Source organism: Delphinus delphis, chromosome 2, assembly GCF_949987515.2.
Source record: "Delphinus delphis chromosome 2, mDelDel1.2, whole genome shotgun sequence".
Lineage (NCBI taxonomy): Eukaryota > Metazoa > Chordata > Mammalia > Artiodactyla > Delphinidae > Delphinus > Delphinus delphis.
In genome coordinates, this window is record NC_082684.1 from 167362236 (window position 1) to 167386090 (window position 23855).

The window sequence follows — 23855 nt, forward strand, 5'->3', positions numbered from 1 at the left end:
TGAGACATGGCAAAACAAGTGACATCCAAAGACATCCAAAGGTTAAACAAGGCACATCAGGATCTGACCTTCACGCAGCTCACCCTGGGGGTAGTACGTGGTTCAATATGGGATCTATTCCAGTCCAATAAGAAAGGGCCAGTTTGTACTGAGGGATTCTGATTTGTTTGAAAGATCCCAAAGTATTACTGAGTATGTTGATTATAACTGAATCCAAATTTTTCCAGGGACACATGCCACACTTTTTTTTCCCCCCTATTAATCAGCTTTGGAACACTAAATTAATAAATGCACTGGTTGTTAACCAGATGATAAGCTTTTACATTTTTGGTCTAGGTTGAATAAACTCAGTGATACTAAAAAGATTAGAGTGTTCAAGAGAAAAGGAAATACTATTCTTCCCAAGATGATATTCTTGGATATCACTGTCAAAATATGGTCTGACAGGAAAACATTTCAGGAATGATTAAACTTCTTGTGTGTTTAATGAATTTTTCTTTTTCAGCATTAACTCTCACAAATCCTTCTCAAAATCTTGTGAAGTAGATTAATTTCCTTTCTAATTTGAATAAACCTACAGTCCTCAAAAATGATACTGATGTTTACTAAGATTCAACATTTAAAAGAAAAGCTTTCAATAATACATACTTTATGGCTAATTTTATATTGAAAATCAAATGTCCTTGGATGTTTCTAGGTCCTCTGATATAAATGTGGCATAGTGGAAAATTATATTTAGAAGATTACTTTTGATAGTTCAAGAAACTGGCCAGTTAGACCAAATTATCAACCTATAACTTGGATACAGATTTGTCTGTGGAACAAAGCCAGAAGGAATTCCCTTTGCTGGTTTGCCCCTTGGGATAGCTGGGTGTGGTTTATTTTCTTCTCTGACTGGAACAAAGATATGCAGGAAAATCTTCTTTTACAACTAAAATTCCTTGTTTTTACAAACAAGCTTAAGGAGAAAAAAAAAAAAAAGCAGCAGATCAAGCCTGCCTTAATTGTTTGCTTATACTGGTGCATATACTGGATTTTTTCCAGATTAACAAAACTAAAGCCACAGGGAAGATGTATGCAGTCGTATATTTAAGCTACTGGCTCACATACAGTATAATGGCTGAAAGTATATAAAAAATATGAAGGCGGAAGAAAAACAGTAAGCAGTTATGAGACATAACAAGTTTTCTTATTCTTTATTAGTTTAAAGGAAGCTGGAACCCGATAACAATACACCACATACGGTTCAGAACCAAACAAAGGCTGCTTAGTTATTTATTTTGCATTTGCTCCTTTTAGGAAGTGAGAAAAAACAGCTCTATTGGCACTCAAGTTTATTTTCTATTAAAATCCCCATAAATTAGAAAACCTCTCATAAAACAGTGGAAATGGAAAAAAAATGTTTTTCAGAAAAAACTTGAAGTATCCTAGTTTTCTATAGCGCGCTGGGTCATGTGATCAGTCTCATAAGGCCACTTAAAAACATAATTCAACCTCTGTATTCTTCTTTAGGATAATACATAATAGTGTCTTGCCCTCTGATGGAAATACATGAAAAATTTATACTTGCTCAGTTTTGAGCACTGAAAACACTTCTCCCTCCACCCCCGATTTGCTGTTTCTCATGTCCTGCATGAATAAAAGGATGCCGCTTAGAAACGAGGGCCTTGCTGCTATTGTATTTTTTCTAATTAAAATTCAGAGTATTAAACACAGTTGAGTACATCCAAGCATACATGACATACCGTTATCACATACCGGAAGCTCCAATCAAGAGCCCTGGGCGAAGCCCATTTCATAACATCATTAAGATTCATTGTACGCTGCTGTTCAGAAAGACTTTGTCAAAGCAGATAATAATGGCCTGTCAGAAGTGCGCAAACAGAAATTTATATTAAATTGTCCTTTCCCTCCTTTATTAGGATGGGAATCTACTTGCAGTTCCAGTACATGGGCTCAGAGGTTCAATAAAAAGGCTTCCAGGTTTTAAGATTGCAAAATATTACCAAAGTAAAGTATTTAAAAAAAAAAAAAGTTAAGTGAAAAATATTTGAGTAAGTAGGTGGCGGTATAGTAATCAAGCATAACGACTTTATCAGAACAAAAGAAGGTGTATCTCAGGGCTGTGAAGGCAGTTTGAGTCGCAAGGCAGAGTGTTTAATTTGGAACAAGTCGAATAAAAGAATTGCTTTCTTTTCCTTGAGAACCTTTGGGACTCTTCATGTTATGTTATAATCTCAGAAAAGAAAGCTCGCTCATTAAATTTTTTTTTTTCCTTTTAAATCCTGCTGAGTGAACATGCCTGGGAGACAAACTTTACATGCTGGCTTCCTGAGTGTAGTCGTCAGTAGGATGTTATCTGTAGATTCGATGGTGAAAATTACTTCTTTAGACTCGATACTTTTCTTTGCCGTGTTCATTGATCACACATATGTGCTGAAACAATAAAGGATTTAAATGCATCAGCCTCTTAACAAAATATAATAAGTCCCCTACATATGAACGAGTTCCATTCCGAGTGCGTTCATAAGTCCAATTTGTCCATAAGTCCAACGAAGTTAGCCTAGGTACCCAACTAACACAATCGGCTATATAGTACTGTACTGTGATAGGTTTATAATATGTTTGCATCTTGACTCTCCTTTGACCCTTTTTGGGTAGCAAGTATTGATTCTCCTTTGACCCTTTTTGGGTAGCAAGAAATGTGTCAGGAATATTTTGATGGCAAGCAACAGAAATGGTGTTGGGTGAACGTAAGCAAAAGGGGGGGTGTTATCAGTAGGGTACTGGGGTAGCTCACAAAGGTAGAGGAAGAGCAGAGCAATGAAGCAACTGGAAGGCAGGAACTGGGGTAGCTCCAGACCTCAGCCCACGGCTTAAGTCCAAAATCCCTTGGTCTCTGTGGCGTTTGGTTTAGGTTTCTAAATCCTAGGAGAGAGACACGGACTGGTCCATTTTGGGTAAGATGTTTACCTCCAGATCATTCAGCAACGATAGGGTCATACACTTGGGGGTCCATGTCTACAAGTTAAAATGATTTCTCCCAAAGGGGGAATATTATGAGCTACATGCTGCTGTAATTGGAAACTTCTAGATTTCAAGCACTGACACTAAACAGTTTATTGAATACTGCCTGTTAGTATGGTTGAGAGGAGACACAGTCGATGACGATGGAGAAAAATCAGTAACAAGCTATCTTTCTGCTTTTAACTTCCTTCTTTCCTTCATACAAAATAGAGACAATCATAATTGCTTCCAACAACCTAATACCTACCTTGCTGGGCAGTGGTGGAAATTCACTGGGATTACGAATGCCAAGTGCCCAGAATATTCCTGACACAGAAGACACTCATTAAATGGCAGCCATCATTACGGCTATCTCAAAAATTTGTTAAATTGATGTCATTGTTAAGTTCTTGTGAGAAGGGGGCTAGGGATTTGCATGCAAGACTTACGTTCAGATCTCTGAAGTATTCATTGTAATCTAAGGCATAACCCACCACAAATAAGTCTGGGATCTCAAATCCAGCATCTGAGCAGAGAGAGGGAGGAAAAAATAAAAGGAACACAATTTAAATAACATAAGTATAAAGCCACCATATGCTACTGTTGGCACTTAACCTATGACGACCTTCCATTAGGCAGAAGTAAGTGAGAAAAGTGACAGACAATGCATAGGATGAGCCCAGTAGGACCTGGACCAGAGTGACTCTACTCAGGGAGACAGGACGACCAGCAAACAGACAGTGAAAAATGACTGCACTTCCGGTAGACAGAGCTGAGCAAGGGCTCAGGCAGCCCCGTGGATATCAAGAAGTGTGCATGCGTCAGGCATGCAGCCCTGCTGTTCCAAAGCAAGCAGCATCCAATGATATCATGTCAAAGCATGAAGTGCAGTTCAAAGGTATTGGAAGGTATTCCAATGCTGTAATACATGAATAGGGGCACAGGCTGTTGCAATAGGAAGCCATCCTCCCACGGCACTCAGTGGCCTCGGCTGGATAAAGAGCTGGAAAGCAAAATCCGGGAGACAAGATGAGAGGAAAAGGGACTGTTCAGCCTGAGGAAGACAATGCTAAGGGTTACTCTAATGCTAGTCTTTGAGTCCATAATGCACATGATAGTAATTAGCTTTCTGTCTCCACTGAGGGCAGGATGGGAGTAAATGGATTTAAATGCAGTAGGAGATACTTAGGTTAAACAAAGGATGAATATATTGAAAGAAAGATGATTTTTATTGAAAAGAATTCTTAAGGAACATACAGTAGCTCTTCTTCTTTAGGTCTTGAAACTATAGCCCAATGATTTTTCAAATTCTTTCCAGTATTGGGGAATCTTATGTTTATTACGGTATTGCAAACGAGAGATGTACTTGCTTACTTCTATGAAACAGTACTTTGGCATAGCCAGTGGACTTACAGCCCAGAGAAATGTATCTCCATCATTGACCATTCACCATCATTCTGGTCCTTCTGACCAAGGATGCTTCCACATGGAGAAACCAACTGGTTCTTGCTCACAGAAAGTGCTAGAGGTGAGGGACTTATTTTTCTAAGGATTCCATTATGTGTCACTGTTAGGAAGCCTATCTGATCCCTCCAAACTGTAGGTTTCTTGAGAAAAAATAATCAAAGAGAAGAAGCAGAGCAGAAGAAAAGATGTCAGAGGATATAAAAGGTGCCATTGAGCATAAAGGAAAAAGTCAATTACGAGAAAGGACCAAAAAGTACAAAGCCTCAGAAATCTGGGAAGAAAGAGAGCACAGAGATTCTGAGCTAGCTAAAAGCATATTAGCAAATCCCAGGAACCCCTGGTTGTAAGGATGATGATGACTTTACAGCGTGCAATGCAATCCTTAAAACAGGCGTGGCAACTCAGACTGGGAAAAGTCAATTCAGAAGGCCAAATCTTCTGAGTAAAAGAACGTTGCGGCTTCCCTGGTGGCTCAGTGGTTAAGAATCCGCCTGCCAATGCAGGGGACATGGGTTCAAGCCCTGGTCCAGGAAGATCCCACGTGCCGCGGAGCAACTAAGCCCATGTGCCACAACTACTGAGACTGCACTCTAGAGCCCACGAGCCACAACTACTGAGCCCACATGCTGCAACTACTGAAGCCTGCGTGCCTAGAGCCTGTGCTCCACAACAAGAGAAGCCACCGTGATGAGAAGCCTGCACACAGCAATGAAGAGTAGACCCCGCTCACCGCAACTAGAGAAAGCCGGCACAGCAATGAAGACCCAACGCAGCCATAAAGAAAAAAAAAGAACTTTGGATCAGGGACTTCCCTGGTGGCGCAGTCGTTAAGAATCTGCCTGCCAATGCAGGGGACACGGGTTCGAGCCCTGGTCCGGGAAGATCCCACATGCCACAGAGCAACTAAGCGCGTGCGCCACAACTACTGAGCCTGTGCTCTAGAGCCCACAAGCCACAACTACTGAAGCCCGTGCCCCTAGAGCCCATGCTCCACAACAAGAGAAGCCACCACAGTGAGAAGCCCGCACACTGCAATGAAGACTAGCCCCCGCTCACTGCAACTAGAGAAACCCCATGTGCAGCAACGAAGACCCAACGCAGCCAAAAATAAATAAATAAAAATTAATTAAAAAAAAAAAAGAAAAGAAGAACACTGGATCAGTAGGACAGGAGAACAGCCAGGAATCAGAGTGACCTACCTCTAGCTGGTAAATGGCTGCAGTTCCTACCCTTATATTTGCAGGGCAAGAGTAAAAGCCATGATTGCAACCAGACTGCCTGGGTTCAATACTGACTCTACACTTACAGCTTTGTGACCTTGGCAAACTCTTTAACCTGGTTGTGTTCAATTTCCTCATCTGTAAAATGGGCACAGCAATAGCACTTACTTTAGAGGAATGTTGCAAGGATTAAATGTGTTAATCTCTGTGTAGCCTTTAGAACAGAGTCAGACACATCATAATCTCTTACTATGTCTGTGAGAATCTTTCTGTTTTGTAAATAAATTCATTTGCATCTTTTTTTTTTTTAGATTCCACATATAAGCGATGTCATATGATATTTGTCTTTGTCTGGCTTACTTCACTCAGTATGATGATCTCTAGGTCCATCATGTTGCTGCAAATGGCATGGTTTCATTCTTTTTTATGGCTGAGTAATATTCCATTGTATGTATGTACCACATCTTCTTTATCCATTCATCTGTCGATGGACATTTAGGTTGCTTCCATGTCTTGGCTATTGTAAATAGTGCTGCATGTACATTTTCAAATTATTGGAATATTTCAAATATTTTGAAATTATTTCAAAATATTTTCAAATTATAGTTTTCTCTGGATGTATGCCCGAGAGCGGGATTGCAGGATCATATGGTAACTCAAACTCACAGACATAGAAAACAGACTTATGGTTACCAAAAGGGAAAGGGGAGGGGAGAGATGAATTAGGAGGTTGGGATTAACAGATACACACTACTATATATAAAAGAGAGACCCAACAAGGACCTACTGTATAGCACAGGGAACTATACTCAATACTTCATAATAACCCCTATAAGGAAAAAGAATCTAAAAAAGAATATATATATATATACACACACACACACATATATATGTATAACTGAATCACTGTGCTGTACACCTGAAACTAAGACATTGTAAATCAACTATACTTCAATTTTTTAAAAATTTTAAAAATTAAAAAAATAAATCTCTTACTACTGTTAGCTGCTGTTATTTTATTAGTGCTGTTGCTGTGACTGACACAAGACATTTGTAACTAGTTGGATATGTCCGAAGTGCGTGTCTTTCAACTTCAGTTGAAATCTTCTCTATACAGTATCTTACGTTATTTCCTTAGAAGATTTCTGTTTATTAACCTTGTTGGACCTTAACTATATCCAGATTACATTCCCCAAGCCAATATCTGGACAGGGACATGCTCTTGGGTCTATCTGGCCAGAACTGACATTGTCTAGATTTAATACACCCCGCCTAGGAATGAAACTTGTTTTTAGAATAAAGAATCGCTGGTTCAGTGTCACTGGCACATCACCCATCCATAGTGTGCTTCTCGTGCTTATGTTTGTTCAGCTTGCTGATGAGAACTGCAGCCAAATTATCCCAGAGGCTTGAGTGCAAATGTAAGTCATAAAACTCAAGCTGAAGTCTGCCTATGCAAGTGAAAAAAATATCGCCTCTAGTGTTAGAATAATAAATAATCAAGCAGCTTGTTTATCCTCTCTGGCATCAGAACTATTCGTATCCTGGGGAGGAGGGAGGAAAGTGCCTTAGATGAGCAAAGTCCTTCAGAACATGTGTCTGAACTCAAGTGTGAAGATGGTATCTAGAGATATTTGCTCTGTTAAGTCTCTGTGTTATTATACTTGTGTTTGCAGGTGGTGGAGCGGTGTCTCCTATTTCCCCTTCTGCGCTAAAATTCAGGCTTGCTGAAGGTCAGCGCTGTACGTTGTCTGCTCACAGCTCCTGGAGACAGCAGAACACCTCTCAACCTTCCCAGTGCCTCTCTGTGTCCAACTGGTGGGGACAGAGGCCAAGGCAGGAATCCTGTGCATCCAAGGCAGCCCAGGAGGGGGTCATGTCTCCCTCTACCCCCTGAAACCAATTTAGCTGAGTTCTTAGGAGTGAAGGTACTATGGAAAACCTAAAAATAAAAACTGTGTACACAACACAGTTCCTGGGAAAGATGCAAATTAGAAAATGAAAACCTCCGGTTGTAGAGGGTTCTATTGCTGGGGAGACCACAGACCATTTATGGGACCATCAAATCTTTATAGCTTCCGTTTCACAACAATGCCAACGAGGAAACCAAAGATTCTGAAATACAAAACACCACCACCAGCCAACAAAAACCCAAAAAACACTTACAGTCAGGTCTAAAGCCATCACTTCTAGGTGTTCTCTTCACCAACAAACTACCATTAAAAGAAAAAAATAAAAAAGCTTTAGTGATCCAGATGAAATGTTTGTGAATTGCAAATAGAATTGAACATCATTAAAATATATATTTGAAACGTGCACTTTTTTCCCTCGGGCACATGGGGCATTAGCACAGCCCTCAAATTCCCTCCTGCGGCACCTCATCAGTGAGATTCTGGATAAAAGGAAGGGAGAGGGGCGCAGGCACTGGGGCTCTGCCAGCTGCTCCTGGAAACAACTAACAGAGGCATCGGAAAGAGGGGCTCAGACACACAGCAAAGCATGTCCTCTTCCCTTTCCTCTCTCTCAGGCTAGCGGTCAAATGGGCTGTTTGTTCAGTATGGTCAAACCACAACACTCCAGGGCAAAGGGTCAGTGGTTTGGAATTGACTGCACTCATTGGAAACAGCTTCCTGTGTTAGCATCCCTCTCGTGCTGGCCTGGAAAGACAGAAACAGCGATGATGTGAACGTGGCACTCACCTGGCTACCTTAATCCTGTTGGGCTTGTATTTCTCTATGCTACCGAGCAATGCCTTCATGGTCCTCCCGGTTCCGACAACATCCTTTGCAAAGAGGATAGACAAATTCAACCAAATGCCTTTGGGCTGCATTAAAAGGCATTTCATCCAGACAGATGATTCTAGTCCTTATTAATAATGCATCATAATTAGGACTGCCATCAAATTAGAGTAAAAGTAGGAGGCAGAGCCGGTTATATGTTTTAGACAGGTGCTTCTTTCTGGAAGCTGGGTTTGGGGGGAATATATTGGTGACTATTTCCTCCTAGAATCCTTGAGCTGTGTTGAAAGGCTAAGTTCAGCCTCTGGAAAGCACGTGGGGCTCTTTATTGAGTGCATTTGGATTCGTGCGCGCGCATTCAAGGACTAAATTTGGCCCTGAGGTTATGTAACACAACACAGGATGCGTGAATTTTCATGGACTTGGGATGTACATCTGAATACGCCGAATGGATAAATGCCTCCCCCCTTGCTCTCCTCACTTAATAGGAGATTCTATGGCTGGGAAGTGAGATGTGTCTGGACAGCAGCTGGTGACAGCCTGTGAGTTCTGAGGGTGCGAGGCTGCCGTGAGCTGAGGCTCATCCCCGCTGATGAGCTGCTGCATAATTAGAGTAGAATGGGCAGCCGCAATGGATTGTCCGTGGGACAGAAATCAGCTGTCAGGAGCTGATTATCAAAACAACGGGTCTGAGTTTAGCCAGGGTTGGGCAATGCATTTGGCTAGAGGCTCTCCTTCATGGGTTATGTCTGAGGCAGAACTGCAGATACGTGTGGCACACTCAGGCAACTGTAACCAAAGCTTGAAAACAGCTTCCCTGAATTTTTGCCAGCTGATAAGACAGGCCTGCTGGGCTCCCGGACCCGTCCTTTCTTTCTTCTTTTTATTTTTTAAACAGAAAAACAAATTAAATTAAATTATAGAGTTCCCCTGGATAGCAAATTTTTAGATTAATTCTATTTATGATTTGGATGCCAAAGGGAGAATTATTCCAAGTCATCAGAGGACATTAGCAAGAACACTGAATTAAGGGTGAAGAGAATTCTAACCTTGGTTTTACTATTAAAAATTTTTGGTTCTGTGGGCTAGCTTTCTCTTCCGTGAAAATATCTGATTCACAAATAGGTATAAGAACCAATTTAGACATGGGTAGCATTAGATATAAAACTGGATAAAGTACCATGCAACTATTATTGCAAAGCTTCCATTCTCAGTTATTTCAAGCCAGTGATTCCAGTTGACTCCTATTCTGTAAATTTGAAGAGCCCTAAACACAGTGGGAATTCAATAAATCCTTGGCCAGTTTGACAACAGGTTCTATATTTCGAAACTCACCATTGGATTCTTTCAGCTTCCAAGTATGGATAAAGAAAAGTCAGCTTACCTCGACAATGAGGACATTCTGAAATAAAAAAACAAGGCAAAACAAAAAACACAACTATTTAGAATATGAGGCAAATCTGGCTCATAAGATAAACACACAGTTTGCTGAGAGTTAGAATTTCACAATCAGCTTAGCTGGTCCTCCGCCGTCCATCTAACCCAAATGTTTGGAGGTAATCTAGGCTTCCAGATTCATTTTAACAGTCTTTCTGGAATTACTGAGTGCTGCAATATTGGTGTCTGTACAGGTACAGTCTTTTTATTCATTAAATCCATTAAAGAATCTTAATTTTATCATTAAAATATAAGATTATTTTGTCGTTTCTAAAATAGGTCATGCCCACGGTATCCCCCGTAGATCACACTGACAGAGGAGTCCCCTTGGTATCCTGAACACATTTGCTGTATTCTTAACCAACAACCCATCACAACTAGTTAGGGTGTGCATTTTTAGTTTGATTGAGGCTTATCAACCATGCCTATTAACCAACCAGAATACTGGGAGAATACTTGGTTAATTTAATGTCCTAGTTCACAATCTCTTTTTGTTTCAATCTTATAATAAAAACGCTGTTTAAACTCTTAGTCTGCATTCTTGCCTAATTAAATAAAGTGCACTGCACGTAATTAAATCTGTTTTTTTGAAAGCTCAGAGCCTTGCAAAACAAGAGTCATCCTTGAAGTGATTAGTTTCAACTACAAGATATAGTGGTGGCTGGGAAGTGGGATGTGTATAGGCACAAATCCAGAGATACAGTGTCAAAATTAATTAAATACAATTAAAAAATCAAGGTAATGCATACACATGATGAAAATCAAATAGAAAAGTCTAAAGATTTTCTAGATGTTGATGCGTTTCTAACTGTTAACAGTATTTAAAAATGCTTATGTATTTTATATTAAAGTTATCATGACATTGCACATTTCGCATAGCCTAAGTATTAGCACCTCTAACAAAAATGGCAGTAATTTATTTCTTTTTTCATTTTTTCCATTTGATCGAGATATAATTGACATACTCCACTATGTTAGTTTAAGGTGTACAGCACGGTGGTTTGACTTAGATATACTGTGAAATGATTACTGCAATAAATTTAGTCAGCAGCCGTCCTCTCACGTAGATACGATACAAACAAAAAGCAAAAGAAGCAAAACCATCTTTTCTTTGTGATGAGGAGTCTTAGGGTTTATTCTTTTAATAACTTTTACATATATCGCTCAGTAGTGTTAACTAGAGCTACCATGCTGTATGCTACATCTCTAGACTTATCTGACTTACAGCTGGAAGTTCGTGCTTTTTGACCGGCTTCCCCGGGCCCACACCCTGCCTCTGGTAACCACAGATCTGACCTTTCTTCCTGTGAGTTTGGCTTTTGTTTTGTTTTATTTTGTTTTAGATTCCACATATAGGTAAGATGACACAGTATTTGTTTTTCTCTGTCCAACCTATTTCACTTAGCGTAACGTCTTCAAGGTCCATCCACGTTGTTGAAAATGGCAGGATTTCCTTCGTTTTTTTTTAAGGGCTTAGTAACATTCCACTGTGTATGTATACCACACTTCTTTATTCGACAATAATTTCTTTTTTAAAAATCAATTATTTATTATTTTAAAATTATTTATTTTTGGCTGCATTGGGTCTTCGTTGCTGCGCGCGGGCTTTCTCTAGTTGCGGCGAGCAGGGTCTACTCTTCATTGCCGTGCGCGGGCCTCTCATCGCGGTGGCTTCTCTTGTTGCGGAGCACGTGCTCTAGGCGCACGGGCTTCAGTAGCTGTGGCACGTGGACTCAGTAGTTGTGGTTCGTGGGCTCTAGAGCGCATGCTCAGTAGTTGTGGCGCATGGGCTTAATTGCTCCGCGGCATGTGGGATCTTCCCGGACTAGGGCTCGAACCCGTGTCCCCTGCATTGGCAGGCGGATTCTTAACCACTGCACCACCAGGGAAGCCCCTCAACAATAATTTCTTAATATCATATAAACCTAGTACATATTTAAATTTTCCCAGTTGTCCTTCAGATGGCTTTTGTTGTAGTCGGTTTGTCTAATCTAAGACCGTGCACTGGATCTTTAATCTCTTTTAATTTAGAATAGTCTGTAACAATACAAAGGACTTTCTGAGTTCTGCAGAGTACTAAAAAAGTAAAATTATTTAGCAGGCTCCTAAATGATGGGCATGGGAATACGAGTATAGAAAAACCACCTGCTCTTGAAAGGGAACTATGCAGAAAACTGGAGTTCTTTAGTGAGTTCTACAGAGCAGTCATTGCATATATATTTATTTTCCTTTAGAGAACATCAACAGTGTTTTCAAACTCTTTCATTAGTGGTATATGGATTGACTCCTGGATTTTTAGTGGCCTGCCTGTTGTGTGAAAAGCTCACCTCCAAATACAGCAATGCTTTTAGTACCTTTGGAAGATTGGCTCTGCCTTGCAAAACCCTCCTTGAGTAGAGAGAAAGTGACTACCCCAACTTTGGAAGCATTTTCAGTATTGTCCAAGAGAACTAATCTCTTTATACTTTAATGGACCAAGATTAGCTCCACAAGCTAAGAGACAAAGACTAACTCATCTTTATATGATCAGCATATAACACGGAGACTGGTATGCAGTCGGGGCTCAGAAAACTGCACGTGGAACAAATCAACAATTCCGACCTTCTTTCTTCCTCTAGTTCATTATACTTTTGACACATCCCCTCCATTTTTCTCCTTAAAGATGTATAATCCCTCCTTAACTGAGCTATTATTAATGTCTATTGCTTTTAATTTTCCTTTAAGAAATCTTCTAAAATCCCTATTTTCTTGACTGGGCAACCTTGGGAATTTTCCAGAACATACTGTGCCTCCCTTAAACACTTCCAATCTGCTAACTCCAATCGCTGAATCTGAGATGTTCACCAGCCCCCATCTTAGTCATCTCATCACACCGAGCTCACTTCCTCCCAGAAAGCCAGTAAAATCTGTAGCTTGGGAACCGCAGGCAAAAATCCTATGGGGACTCTCCAGAGTGTGTCCTTTCTTTGCTATTGCATGATCCTGATCGAAGCTAATCCCGTCAGGTTTCCTAAAGAAAAAGAAAGGAAGGAAGAAAGAGAAGAAGAAAAGAAAGAAGGAAAGAGTTATGCAAATCTAAATGGTTTTCTTCAATAGGTTATTCCTTTCAGTCTTTCAAAATGCAAAATGATCAGCACCCCACGGTCTAATCCGCAGCAATGTATTTTTGCGGCTGTGGTCACACCCAGCAGAGGGATGATGGCAGGAGTGATGGTGAGCTGAGCGTGGATGCTGAGTGTGCGCAGGAGTGTGAATATAAACCCCATGGAGAAAGGCATGCAGTCCAGCGTTTCGCTTTATGTGATAATTCACAGAATTGCCAGAATCATCAGTCGGTGGGCATTTCCGTTATTGTTCTCAGCCTAGTCAGATGCAATTTAAAAGGAATGATTTAAACAGTTAAGGCAGCCAAGGAGGAAACGTTGGCAGGTTCCGATGCTTCACTCTGGCATTTGGTTAGGAACTTATTCGGGGTGGGGTGGCGCGTCTCCTGAAATCTTGCACTTAACCTACACATCTGTGTTTTTCCATTGCTGGATTTGCGCCTGTTTCCATGCGTTTGGTTTTATTCCACCCTTTCAGAGATTTCTCTTGAACATGAATAAAATCGTCTTGCTTTGATGGATACACACATTTTATGAAGTGCCAGGATTAAATCAACTTTGAAAAAAATCAGCCAGAGAGCGCATTGTGCAGACAGCTTAAACACACCAAGTGAAATGCTTTTAATGCTGTGAGCTGAAGGGGCCACTGAACTGAATCATTGAGGGCTCCCTGTATTCAACTGCCGTGACCTACTTAGAACCATGACGCAGCCAGCCTTTCTTGGGAGTTTTCTTCCTTTTGCTTTAAAAAAAAGAAAGGAGGAAGGGAGGGAGGGAGGGAGGAGGGAAGGAGGGAGGGAGGGAGGAGGGAGAGAGAAGGAAGGGAGGGAGGAAGGGAGGGAGGGAAGGAGGGAGGGAGGAAAGAAGGAAGGAAGGAAGGAAGGAAGAAAGGAAGGAAGGAAGGAGAGAGAAAGGGAGAGAGGGAGGAAGGAAGGGACGGAGGGAGGAAGGAAGGGAGGGAGGGAGGGAGGAGGGAAGGAGGGAGGGAGGGAGGGAGGAAGGAGAGAGGAGGAAGGGAGGGAGGAAGGAGAGAGGAGGAAGGGAGGGAGGAAGGGAGGGAGGGAAGGAGGGAGGGAGGAAAGAAGGAAGGAAGGAAGGAAGGAAGAAAGGAAGGAAGGAAGGAGAGAGAAAGGAAGGAAGAGACGGAGGGAGGGAGGAAGGAAGGAAGGGATGGAGGGAGGGAGGGAGGGAGGGAGGGAGGAAGGAAGGAAGAAGAGGTAATAAAAGAAGCCAAGAAACAGAAAGGAGCACAGGGGCTGTCTATAATCTCCCTTTCCTAAACATTTTTTTTTTTTTCTTTTTTGCGGTACGCGGGCCTCTCACTGTTGTGGCCTCTCCCGTTGCGGAGCACAGGCTCCGGACGCGCAGGCTCAGCAGCCATGGCTCGCGGGCCCAGCTGCTCCACGGCATGTGGGATCCTCCCGGACCGGGGCACGAACCCATGTCCCCTGCATCGGCAGATGGATTCTCAGCCACTGAGCCACCAGGGAAGCCCTCCCTTTCCTAAACATATTAACTTGCACATCTATAGAGGACTTAAGAAGTTACATAGTACAGTTACGGGGTTTACAATGCATGGAAAATTATACAGGTGATTTTTCCATGTTTTTAAAAGTCCTTCTATAAACAAATTTGATTTTAAAAAATCCTTTCTAACCCTCCCTCTTTCAGGAATCACTGAGCTCCTTCCTGCGCCTTTGGAGAGGGCTGTTCCTTCTGTTTCACTCCCTACTTCGTTCCTGTAGTTCAAGTGCTCCAATCAGTCAATCAATCAAGTGAACAATCAAGTGGTCTCCTAACTGGTTTCTCTACCTGGAGTCTCTCCCTTCTTTCAGTTAATTCCACCCTCCCGTCAGGTGCATTTTCCCCAAAACACAGCTTCATGATGTCACCACGGCTCAGCAACTTTTGTGGCTCTTTGCTTTTCCGAGCAAGTTACACTAGTTATTCAACATATTCTATAAACCAAATTCAGTCGACATTTTCAGTTTTTCAAATTATCGTTTTCCTATTTTTGACTAATTTCCTTCAGTCACACTGGGCCACTCCTGTCCTCTGGCTCCGCTATTCCCTCCCCTTCCTCCCCCTTTCCACATGCTAATGTCTCTCCCTCTTCGGTGCTATTCCCAGACGTTCTGGTTCCAAGTAAAACCTCACCCTCTTCTCTCTAAGACGATCACAGGATCACAGTCCTTCTTTGGATTTCTTTAAGCTCAAGGAAACAGTCTTGTGTGGAAAGAACCCCTAAAGTTCTTCTCTGGGTACCGAGCATTAAAAAAAAGAAGGCCTGAAGAAGTTCATGGCAGAGTAATAATATGATAAGTATAACTTCAGTGTAAATTTGTTGATTGAGAAATTGTGATTACTCTATGAGAAGGGATAAGTTAGCTGATGGCTTGTAACAACACTTGCAATGCAGATATTCACCCAAAGCATCTTCCATCCCAGGCAGATATTTATTGCAGTTTCAGACTTTCTTCTACCACCATTAATAAAAGGACCCACTCACTGTTGGGTGCCTTTTCCTTTTAAGTTTTTTTCCCAGCTGGTGTACATTCTGCATGATGGAAACACTCTGAAGGGCCTTTGAATTTTTTTTTTTCTTTTTCTTTTTCTTTTTTCAGCCACTCTGCCTGGCCTGCGGGATCTTAGTTCCCCGACCAGGGATCCAACCCGCGCCCCCTGCATGGGAAGCACGGAGTCTTAACCATTGGACCACCAGGGAAATCCCTGAAATTTATTTTTAAAGTTCTCTCAAACTCTTAATGGATAGCCTTTTCTGAAAGGCTGAAGGGATGAGCAGAGCAGCCCATATGAATGCCTTTATCCTTTTAAGGAAAAGGAAATTCCAAAGGTTAAGTGAAATTTTTTTCATCCTCCACTCTCAGGTGTAGCACTCACCAACTCCATCTAGCCTGGACTCCCGTGGAACACTGAAGCCCTTCTGCTTCTACAGAGAGAATGTCCCCTCACTCGACATCACTCATCCAGTTCCCAACCAAACCAGCTGGTTCATCGTCCTTCCGTGTGACCAGGTGGGCTTCTATTTACCCTTTCCTTCTGCCATGTCCGCCCGTTCCCAGACTTAACTGAAGAGGTCTTTCTGATTTCTATCTAAGAGAAAGAGGAGCCTGCACTCACTCGATCACCAAATACTTATTCTGACCTGTTGCAGACTAGGTACCATGCACAATGCTGGGATAGAATGGTCCCTGCCGCCATCACACTGACATCCTGGTGGGGGAAATAGGCAAATAAAATAAATAAGCCCCAAATAAACACCGGAAATTATGGAAAAGGCTTCAGTGGAAACAGGGTGGGTATAGAGACTTAATGGAGAATGTGGGGCGGGGGGACGGCTAGAGGGGAAGAGCATGTGCTCATTTCAGACCGAGAGTTGGGGAAGGCCTCCCTTACACGGGAGCCTTTAGGCTGAAATCTGACGGAGAGGAGGAAAGTGGATTCCAGGTGGAGGCCACGGCTTGTCCGAGGTCTTGGCAGGAAGGAGCTTAGCCAGAGTGCTTACTGCACTGCGAGGTGGAGGTGAACGCTGTACCGTGATGCTGGGAGGGAGACAGGGCCAGATCACGCGGGTCTTTGAGGCTGTGATAAGGAGGTCGGACTGTAATCTCAGAGCACTGGGTTGCCAGGTAAAATACAGAACATCCAGATACATCTGAATTTCAGATAAAGAACAACTTTTTAGTTTACATGTGTTCCAAATATTGCATGGGACATACTTATGCTGAAAATTTATTCATTGCTTATTTGAAATTCAAATTTAACTTGGCATCCTGTTTTTTGCTTTGTTTTTTGTTTTTTTTTGTTTTTTTTACTAAATCTGACAACCCTAATTGACAGGCTGCTGAAAGGTTTTCAGTAGGCAAGTGATGTGATCCAATTTGTATTTTAAGAAGATCCCTTTGACTGCTTCTTGGAGAATGGTTTGCAGGGTGGCATAGTTAAGTGAAGGTAAGTTCAGGGAGACTGGTTAGGTTTTCACAGCAGCTCAAAAGAGGGACAGAGCTAGTCTCGCCCTAGAGACTAGTCTTCTCAAACTTTAATGTGGATAGGAATCATGTCCGGGATCTTGTTAAAATGAAGATTTAATTCAGTAGATCTGGGGTGGGATCTGAGAGACTACATTTCTAATAAGCCTCCAGGTGGCGCTGACCTTGCTGGTTTCTAGACCAAGGGTCAGCAAACTATGGCCCATTGGCCAAATCTGGCCTGCCGCCTGTTTTTGTAAATAAAGTTTTATTGAAACACAGCCATGTCCATTGGTTTCCACTTCATCTATGGCAGCTTTCTGCTTTCATGCTATGATGGCAGAGTGAAGTCGATGAACAGAATACTATATGGGCCACAAAACCGAAAAATATTTACTATTTGGCCCTTACCTGGAAAGTTTATCTGATGCCTGCCCTAGACCACACTTTGAGTAGCAAGGTCTACATTTGGATGGTTACCATGGAGATGGAGAGACATAGGCAGATTCAAGATATATTTGAAAGCACAGAGTGTGGTCTACGTTGGTTCATTAAACATTCCCTTCTGACATGAGCCTAGGGACCCTGAGCTGCATGTCGAGACAGCTGAGAACCTGGTTATCAATGGTGATTCATCTTGAAAACATTTACCCAAGAAGCCCAAGGTGTTCTACTCGGCACACCTCTGAATGTATGTAGAAATGCGTCTGTGCACACACGGAGAGTGGAAAGACACCACATAACAGCACCTGGTAACCTGGACGAATCAACTGTCATGCTAGCAAAAAACTGAAGCCCACTCTGTTCGGACTTACTGCTGGCTGGTTTCCACTTTTCCTACCTCAACTTCCATGATCTCTACTTTCTCATGATGAGGGTGGTCTTTGCAGTAACTGTAGGTGAGGAAACTGAGGCACAGCCTTGTTACCTCCTCTGCTCACTCCACCCCCAGTAAGAAATGACCCTTTCCTCAATCTCCTCTCTCTCTCTTTTAAAAAAATGATAACCTTTATCCTATGTCTTAAAGGAAGGGAATATCCAGTGCTCACTTAAGAGGGAAAATCACTTTAAAACAAAATAGAAGATGATTTTAGAAGGCAGGAGAGAAAGACTACACTTCTTCTGTACACATTTTTTCTTGGCATTCCTTTGGGATTCTTAGAGTTGCCACATTGACATCTTCCATGGTAAATGCACAAGGTACGATAATTCTCTTGTGTAATAAACTTACAAGGCAGTGTCATACAACAAAGTACTAAAATGACTTATCATTTAAAGACCACTCCAGGGTTGTTACAAGTTATGAATTTCTGGAAATTGCTTTGAGTATTTTATCTTTCTAGGATAAAATACTCAAATATCAAATAATATTTTATGCACTGATGTAGTAACATCAAATGGTGGCCATGTGATACATACATTAACACCAACAAGTTAATTCCAATTTCTGCGGGGCACAATTTCCTACTAGATAGCAATTTAACACTCAGATGCTATGCTATCTTCCGAGGAGAGGGAAGTAAGCGGTTCTGTAGTTTGTCCTTGTGGCTCTGCAGTGTTCCTAGTGTCATTATACCTTTCTTTAAAATTAAATGTGGCTGCTCTTTCTTTCCCCATGTGGGCATTGCAAAACAATAACGACCGCAAATATGAGAGATTAAGCTTGTATAATAGACTGATCCGTTTTACTTAGAAAGCTGAAGTTGCTCAGGGATAATGAATACAAGATACGTCAGCGGAGGTGAACAAAACCAAATTCTGTGTCGCTTTCGTTCACGGCAAAACTTGCATTTCACATCACATTTGCACAAAGACCATCTGCTTGGTGAAACAACTCTTCCTTCCCAAATGCGTGGATTTATGTCAGAATCCAAACAGTTTTTCACTTTATCATTAAGCACCGGCAGGTTTGGAACTCCAAATTAGCATCGGAGGTGTCTACCTCATAATCTCCTGGGCTACGTTCTTTTTAATGGGGGGAAGAAAGGCAAAGTGCTGAAAAATGAAAAAAATCTCCAGATATCCTTTTTTTATTCCCTGCCTAAATTTTAAACATTTCCACAAACCTGTTTTAATGTCTTACTGAAGTGCTTAGGTGCTGAGGCACAGATGAGAGGAGAAAAGCGGGCAAATAAAGGAAAAGTCTTCCCTTTCAGAAGGTACCTGAAAGGGTGAGTAGGAAAAGAAAGGGAAAGAGAAGGAATGCTAAGGGGTTTTGTAATGTGAGGTTGTCTGAAACAAAATGCAAGGAAGCTTGGAGAGGAAAGATTCAGTTCGCATCAGGTCTTGGAAGCATGACAGAAGGAGTGTTTTATAAAAGAAGAGATCATTAAAAGGATTCACACATCCATTTGCATGAATTAGCAAACCTGGGAGAGTGCCTAAAATGGACTACAGTGCTGACCTGAAATGAAGGTCACTGATTTCCCCGCAACCTCAATGCCTCAGTGTACACAGAGCATAGTTACATGAACGAACCTTTCCAGCCAGTGTTGAGAGATCATCACCTCCAATTATCTGCATCTCGCCCATGGACTGGTCATTCTAAAAGAAAAAGGGGAGACAACATTTTACTGTACAAGAAAACCTTTAAAGCACGTTTCCCTGTCTACCCGGCCAGTGGCGAGACTGCGCCTTACAAATATAGCACAAATAGCTGGTACAGATTCGTGGTTGCCTATGGTTACCAAGAGCCACTCTCCTGCCACTGTGCTTGAGACAAAGCACTCTAATGGCTGGCGGGCGAGGCTGTGTGGAGAGGGCGTGGAAGGAGTAGAGAGAGGACAAGCAAACCTAATTTTGGGACCAAAAAACCATGGAAGGTGCCTGCAGCTATTCTGAGACAGATGGAACTGGAGGAGACAGTCATGCTCCTGGACTTCCCTGCGGTGAGGGGGTGGCTACGGGAGCCCCAGGAGGGGCCTAGCATTTGTCAGCTGTGCCAACGGGCCTCAGTTACAGCCCTGCAGTGGGGAACAATTAGACTGGCTCCCAGAGAGGTTAGAGACCCCCTCTACTCCCTACCAGCGCTGGTCTAATCCCTCATCGGGTGTTGAGGGCAGTTCTAACAGGCCAAGGCTCAAGAACTATTACAGTCAGACCTTCAGACGTGGATGATGAAGCCTTAGGAACTTACTGCAGTTCCAGGAATATAAGACCCAGAACCCCATTCAGAAGACGTTATCACAGTACCTTGTAATAACATATAATGGAAAAGAATCTGAAAAAGAATATATATATCTGAATCACTGCCGTACACCAGAAACTAACACAACATTGTAAATCAACTATACTACAATTAAAAAAAAAAGACTTTTCACTCAAATCCTATTAGGGGTTATGAGCATTCCTTTTCACAATATTTATATACAGGACATTATCCTGTCCCAATCAAACCTCACACACACACACACACACACAATGAACAAAATATGGATTGTTCCTTAGTATAAATATCACAATAGAATAACATGGGGGCAGAATGGGAAAGAGAGAGCAGGCAGCTTGTTTTCTGGCCTCCTTGCAAAAAGGCATTAAAGGAACCGAAGCAGATATCCTACAGGCAACTGGTTTCATGACCAAGCAAGACTGCTGCGATGTTGCAGTCCCTTCATCCAAACAATAACCTAAGTGAGAAGACACCAATAGAGGGACCAGACGTACACTGTGCTGAACCAGGAAACATCTCCAGTTACTGCTGCGGACAGCTGTTGCTTTGGCTAGTTCACTGCTTTTCTCCCTTATTCTGGCAAGAAGGTCCTGCTTCTTTCCCGGGAGAGTTCATTCCATTTAGTTCAGGTGGAGCCAGGCCTTACCTCTATAAATCAGCTATGCCCGAAGCTATAACCAACCTTGAACTTTCCAGCTACTTAAGCCAATTCATTCCCTTAAAGAAATTTTCCCTTGGGTTGGTTTGAATTGGATTCTGTCACTTGCAACTGAGAGTCTGGACCTAGAGTTACTTTGTCATAGCACTGGTCATCCGGAAAGGGAAACAGAAAAAAGCCAACCAACCAATATAACAGTTTTACCAATGAAGCAGCCTTTTATTTTTTTACCTTACTGCTCAAGAGAAAAAAAAAAAAAAGACCTTAAAACGTTCTTACTTCCACTTTGAAAGCATTCATTCCTTACTGCAAAGGAGTGGAGACAATGGTTGAAGTGGCCCATAAGTTAGATAAAACCAATAATTTTCTTCTTATGGGAACTGATCTTAAAAGGAGAAAATCAAAGGCTAACCAGAATTCGCTGATCTTTCCTGTTTTTGTACAGGCGTTATGTAATCATATATTCACACGCAGTCATGTCAGCAGGTTGAGAACTTGTCAAAAATGTCAAAGGAGAAAATTTTCTTGTCACTTCTAGAGGTGCTGAGATAAGAGGAGTTAATATAGGGAGAATTTCTGTGTATTAGACTCACACATGGTAATAGCAGCAAGAAAAGTAAAATTTCAGTGTCTCCAGAGGACTGAGGTATGCAGAATTGGATGGAACAACTAAACCACAAAGTTTGATGTAAAAAAATGAGACTTATACTCTGCTAGATCAGAGTAAATTTCACAATAATTCTACTATTATCATCTCTATTCAGAAACAAAAACACAACACATCAGAAAGCTGAATACAATGCTCTAAGTCACACATTTAGTGTGTTTTCAAGCAAGTCTTATTTCAGAAGGCCTCACTTAGTCCAAGCTTATAACATATTTTTAATATTAGATTTGCCCTTAATTCATCTGGAATTTATATCTTCCAAGTGTGTATATGGTCAATTGTCCTAATACCATTTATTGAATTGTTTATGTTTTTCCCTACTGGTTTGAAATGTCATTTTTATCATATCCTTCATTCTAATATGCAAGGATCAATTTCTATATACTTCTGTTTCATTAACCAAAAATGTCTATTTCAGCATCAAAACCATACTGTTAAATTATTATAGCTTTTTAGTATGTTTTAGTGTCTGGTAGAGCAAGTCCCAATTTTTTGTTCTTCTAAAAAATTGTCTTGGCTACTTTTGCACATTTATTCTCCTATCTGGTGGGTTGTTAAGAAGACCAAATGAATTAATACACACAGAACATTTAGAACAGAGCCTGGCATATGGTAAGCACTGAGTAGATGCTAGCTGTGACTGATTTCTTCCCTTTCCTCCCTCCCGCCCTCCCTTTCTTTCTTCCTTCCCTCCCTCCCTGGAAACAATCACCCCTCAATCCTCCCTAGTACACTGGAGTCTGGAGCTCCCTGGTTTAATGACTCTGGAAAATATGTCTGGGATGGAGAAGGGCAATTAGAGGTCCAACTTCTCCATTCATATGCTTCCCATTGCCTTGCTGCATCCAGACCATTCCTCACTCTACCTTCTAAGAACCTGGTGACAAACTAGTAAGCCTTTCAGGAATCCTGTGGCCTGATGACTCCTCTCTACTCTTTGAAATCAGCCTCCATAGACATTTAGATTTTCAGTTTCTCTATTTTGCTAAGTCAATGCCCTTCCTCAATCAGTTTTATCACCTAAAAAACAACACTGACATCTCTTGCCCACTGAGGTCTTCTCCCTTTCCTCTCGTCCTTGTGGATATATATATATCTTGTTTATTTCTTTACTGTCATTTCGCTGGGGTTTCAGGAAAAAAAGGAGTTAACTGAATGCATTCAATTCACTGTGTTTAACCATAACATTTTTCTAGTGGTTCAAAAACATCCTTATATTCTTAGGATTGATTTTTTTTTTTTTTTTTTAACACCACTGGTTTTGATTTGAAACTATTTTCTTTGGGATTGTTCATCTGATCTTCGTAAGTAAGAATGACCTACAATTTTCCTTTCTTTTGCTACCTTTGTGGATTTTTAAACCCAGTTATACAAGCCTCATATGAGTTGGGTGACTCTTTGTCTTTTTTTCTATATGCTAGAAAGGTCTGTATATGGGTGAATGTATCTATTTTGCTAAGGTTCAGTAGAGCTCAGAATAGGTATTATTTAATCCCCAATTTACAAACAAGGAACTGGACGCAGCAAGAGTCTGAGTAACTTGCCCAAAGAGGTACTACTAGTAAGTGAAGGAATCCAGTTCAATTCTAGAATTGCCTGAATTGACATTATTCTCGTGTTAATCACCCCCGTCCTCCACAATATTCCTAGAAGGCAGAAGTAATAGTACGTCTCTGAGAGTAACATGGAGAAGAAATTGGGTCCTGGTTATACTAATGTAGTAAAATATATAAGCTGAAATGGCTAGGAGAAATCTACATCTTGAAAGAAATATTGGTAGCTGTTGTGTGGATTTATTTAAACAGCAAAGGAAGCCTCTGACGTATAGTTCAGGCATCCTCAGAAAGAAATATATTGGAAATTTCTAGTTTAGGTGACCTGATCTCCAGGTACAAAAAAGAGCTCAGCAGGTATGGTGACTACTCAAACAAGAGAATGTGGACTGTTTAGATAATGTTTAGGAAAAAACATAACCGAGGAAGAATAAATATCCTGAATTCCTTTTGAGGAACCGGAAGGGGAAAAGTAAAGAAAACAAATAAACAAAAGAACCACTCTCTCAGCCATTCATTTCCAAAGTCAGAGCAACTTGCTTCATTCAGAATCTATACACGCAAAGGCTTTCTCAACATGCTCCGCCCTCACAGATGCCTTAACTTCGCTTTTTCCCTCTTCTTTTCAGCCTCATCCTCCCTCTCAGCTCTTCTCCTGTGCTCAGTAAGGTCGTCAGTACTATATCAAATGGATAGAGAGGCAAACTCCAAACCAAAACAGTTCATTATAAGAAGCTTTAATGATGAAACCGGAGAGCTTCTAATGAAAATGTTGCAAACTGTTGAAAAATTTTTCAAAAACTCTAACATTGATACCAAGTCAGATAACAGGACAGGTGAATCAGTT

The 23855-nt window shown here is 41.4% G+C and overlaps 1 protein-coding gene across 4 annotated transcripts in view; it reads right to left on the reverse strand.

The window, feature by feature from the left end:
• Positions 1-1177: 1177 nt before the first annotated feature.
• Positions 1178-23855, reverse strand: part of PRTFDC1 (phosphoribosyl transferase domain containing 1) — a 93523-nt gene continuing 70845 nt past the window's right edge. For 3 of the 4 annotated variants that reach the window (XM_060006217.1, XM_060006219.1, XM_060006216.1), the window contains 7 exons: positions 19440-19505; positions 9816-9833; positions 8393-8475; positions 7860-7906; positions 3456-3532; positions 3275-3333; positions 1178-2436 (listed from right to left, as the gene is read on the reverse strand). In XM_060006217.1, the coding sequence (XP_059862200.1) occupies positions 2424-2436; positions 3275-3333; positions 3456-3532; positions 7860-7906; positions 8393-8475; positions 9816-9833; positions 19440-19505 (363 nt within the window). In that variant the 3' untranslated portion in view covers positions 1178-2423. The remainder of the gene's footprint in view (positions 2437-3274; positions 3334-3455; positions 3533-7859; positions 7907-8392; positions 8476-9815; positions 9834-19439; positions 19506-23855) is intronic. The other variant, XM_060006220.1, reaches the window with a different exon arrangement.